The sequence below is a fragment of the Mandrillus leucophaeus genome, unplaced genomic scaffold (assembly GCF_000951045.1).
Source record: "Mandrillus leucophaeus isolate KB7577 unplaced genomic scaffold, Mleu.le_1.0 Scaffold104, whole genome shotgun sequence".
In the NCBI taxonomy this organism is placed as follows: Eukaryota; Metazoa; Chordata; class Mammalia; order Primates; family Cercopithecidae; genus Mandrillus; species Mandrillus leucophaeus.
This window is the reverse complement of record NW_012098543.1, coordinates 1,246,518-1,248,123: the sequence shown is the minus strand read 5'-3', so window position 1 is coordinate 1,248,123 and position 1,606 is coordinate 1,246,518. Positions and strand designations below refer to the sequence as shown.

The window sequence follows — 1,606 nt, the reverse complement described above, 5'->3', positions numbered from 1 at the left end:
AATTTATTTGTTCTTATATTCTGATGTGTAATCACTAATAATTAAACTAATAGAGTATGATTTCTAAGTTAATTTGCTAATGAGAAATAATTTACAAGGCTAAAAAACTATTTTCCCAGTTAATATTGTCTTCTTATTTAATTTTAAACATGTTGAACCACATTCCTTTATTTGCATGTCTTGTATTCTAAATAAACCTTTCTCAGGCATGCTGAATATTTAAATTACTATTTATTTTTTGAATTTATTTTTACATTTAGTTCTATTTATTTACTTATTTATTTTGAGACCAGGTTATGAGACTGACTATTTTTTGTATTTTTGGTAGAGACGGGGTTTCACTGTGTTGCCAAAGCTGATCTCAAACTCCTGGCCTCAAGCAGTCCGCTCACCTCATCCTCCCAAAGTGCTGGGATGACAGGTGTGAGCCACTGCACCTGGCCTGCTATTTTATATATAAATTCAGAACTTAATTGAAATGTTTTTTTCTTATTAGGAATATAATAGTCACAAAATCTTTTCATAGCTTTTTTTTTTTTTTTTTTTTAAATAAGAAATAGTGGAAAACAGTCTTTCCCAAACACTCCAATGGTCTCTTTGGAAATGCTCACTAGAAACTTCTAATAGATTCTAGGCATTAAAAAAGTTTTCCAGAACTATTCTCAGCTTCCCAAGTGTAAGCTGGCATTGACACTACAGGTGAAATCCTAATTGCAGTTTTGTGGGGAGATGAGGTCACAGAATCACAAAGCCACATTTCAGGCTCTGCCTTCCTCCCTCCCACACATGCTTTGACTGTTCAGATCGTCACCCTCAGCTCACAGTCCTGGCAGCAAGAAGGAGTCCGGTATTTTCTACTTTAGACTGAGGGACATAGTCTGTATCAGGAGTCTGTACATAGGAAATATATCAGGAATCTGGGTAGGTGTCCATGTCTGGAAAAGAAACTCTTTTGAGGTAGAAATTAGTCTGGGGCAAAACTAAATAGGAAGAAGGAATAATGCCTGGGGCATGAGCTGAGCTTGTGGAGAGGGACTGGAGGTCTGAAATCCTAAACTGAGCCGTGACTACTGCTAATGTAATATAACAAAATTCTCATTGAAAGGGTTTTTGGTGTTTAATCCAAGTGTTATCAAAGTCTGAATTTTAATGTGCTTCAGGATTGTAATTTCAAAATTAATCCACTGTTTAATACGGTGTGCAAAAGTCACAGAGATATTTTCGGAAGTGGTATAACTATTTCTGTAAAAGCTCTATGCATGGGATAGGTGTCTTCCACACAAGGCCTACAGGCCCCCGCTTGTGCTGCCGCCATGTCGCTAGTGATCCTTGAAAAGTTCCAGGATATTTTGCGAGTACTCAACACCAACATCGATGGGCGGCGGAAAATAGCCTTTGCCATCACTGCCATTAAGGGTGTGGGCCGAAGATATGCTCAGGTGGTGTTGAGGAAAGCAGACATTGACCTCACCAAGAGGGCAGGAGAACTCACTGATGAGGAGGTGGAACGTGTGATCACCATTATGCAGAATCCACGCCAGTACAAGATCCCAGACTGGTTCTTGAACAGACAGAAGGATGTAAAGGATGGAAAATATAGCCAGGT

The 1,606-nt window shown here is 38.6% G+C and overlaps 1 protein-coding gene across 1 annotated transcript in view; it reads left to right on the top strand.

Moving 5' to 3' along the window:
* The first annotated feature begins 1,274 nt into the window (after window positions 1-1,274).
* LOC105539747 (40S ribosomal protein S18-like) overlaps window positions 1,275-1,606 on the top strand; it is a 20,949-nt gene continuing 20,617 nt past the window's right edge. The window contains exon 1 of the mRNA XM_011980175.1: window positions 1,275-1,604. Within this exon, the coding sequence (XP_011835565.1) occupies window positions 1,314-1,604 (291 nt within the window). The 5' untranslated portion in view covers window positions 1,275-1,313. The remainder of the gene's footprint in view (window positions 1,605-1,606) is intronic.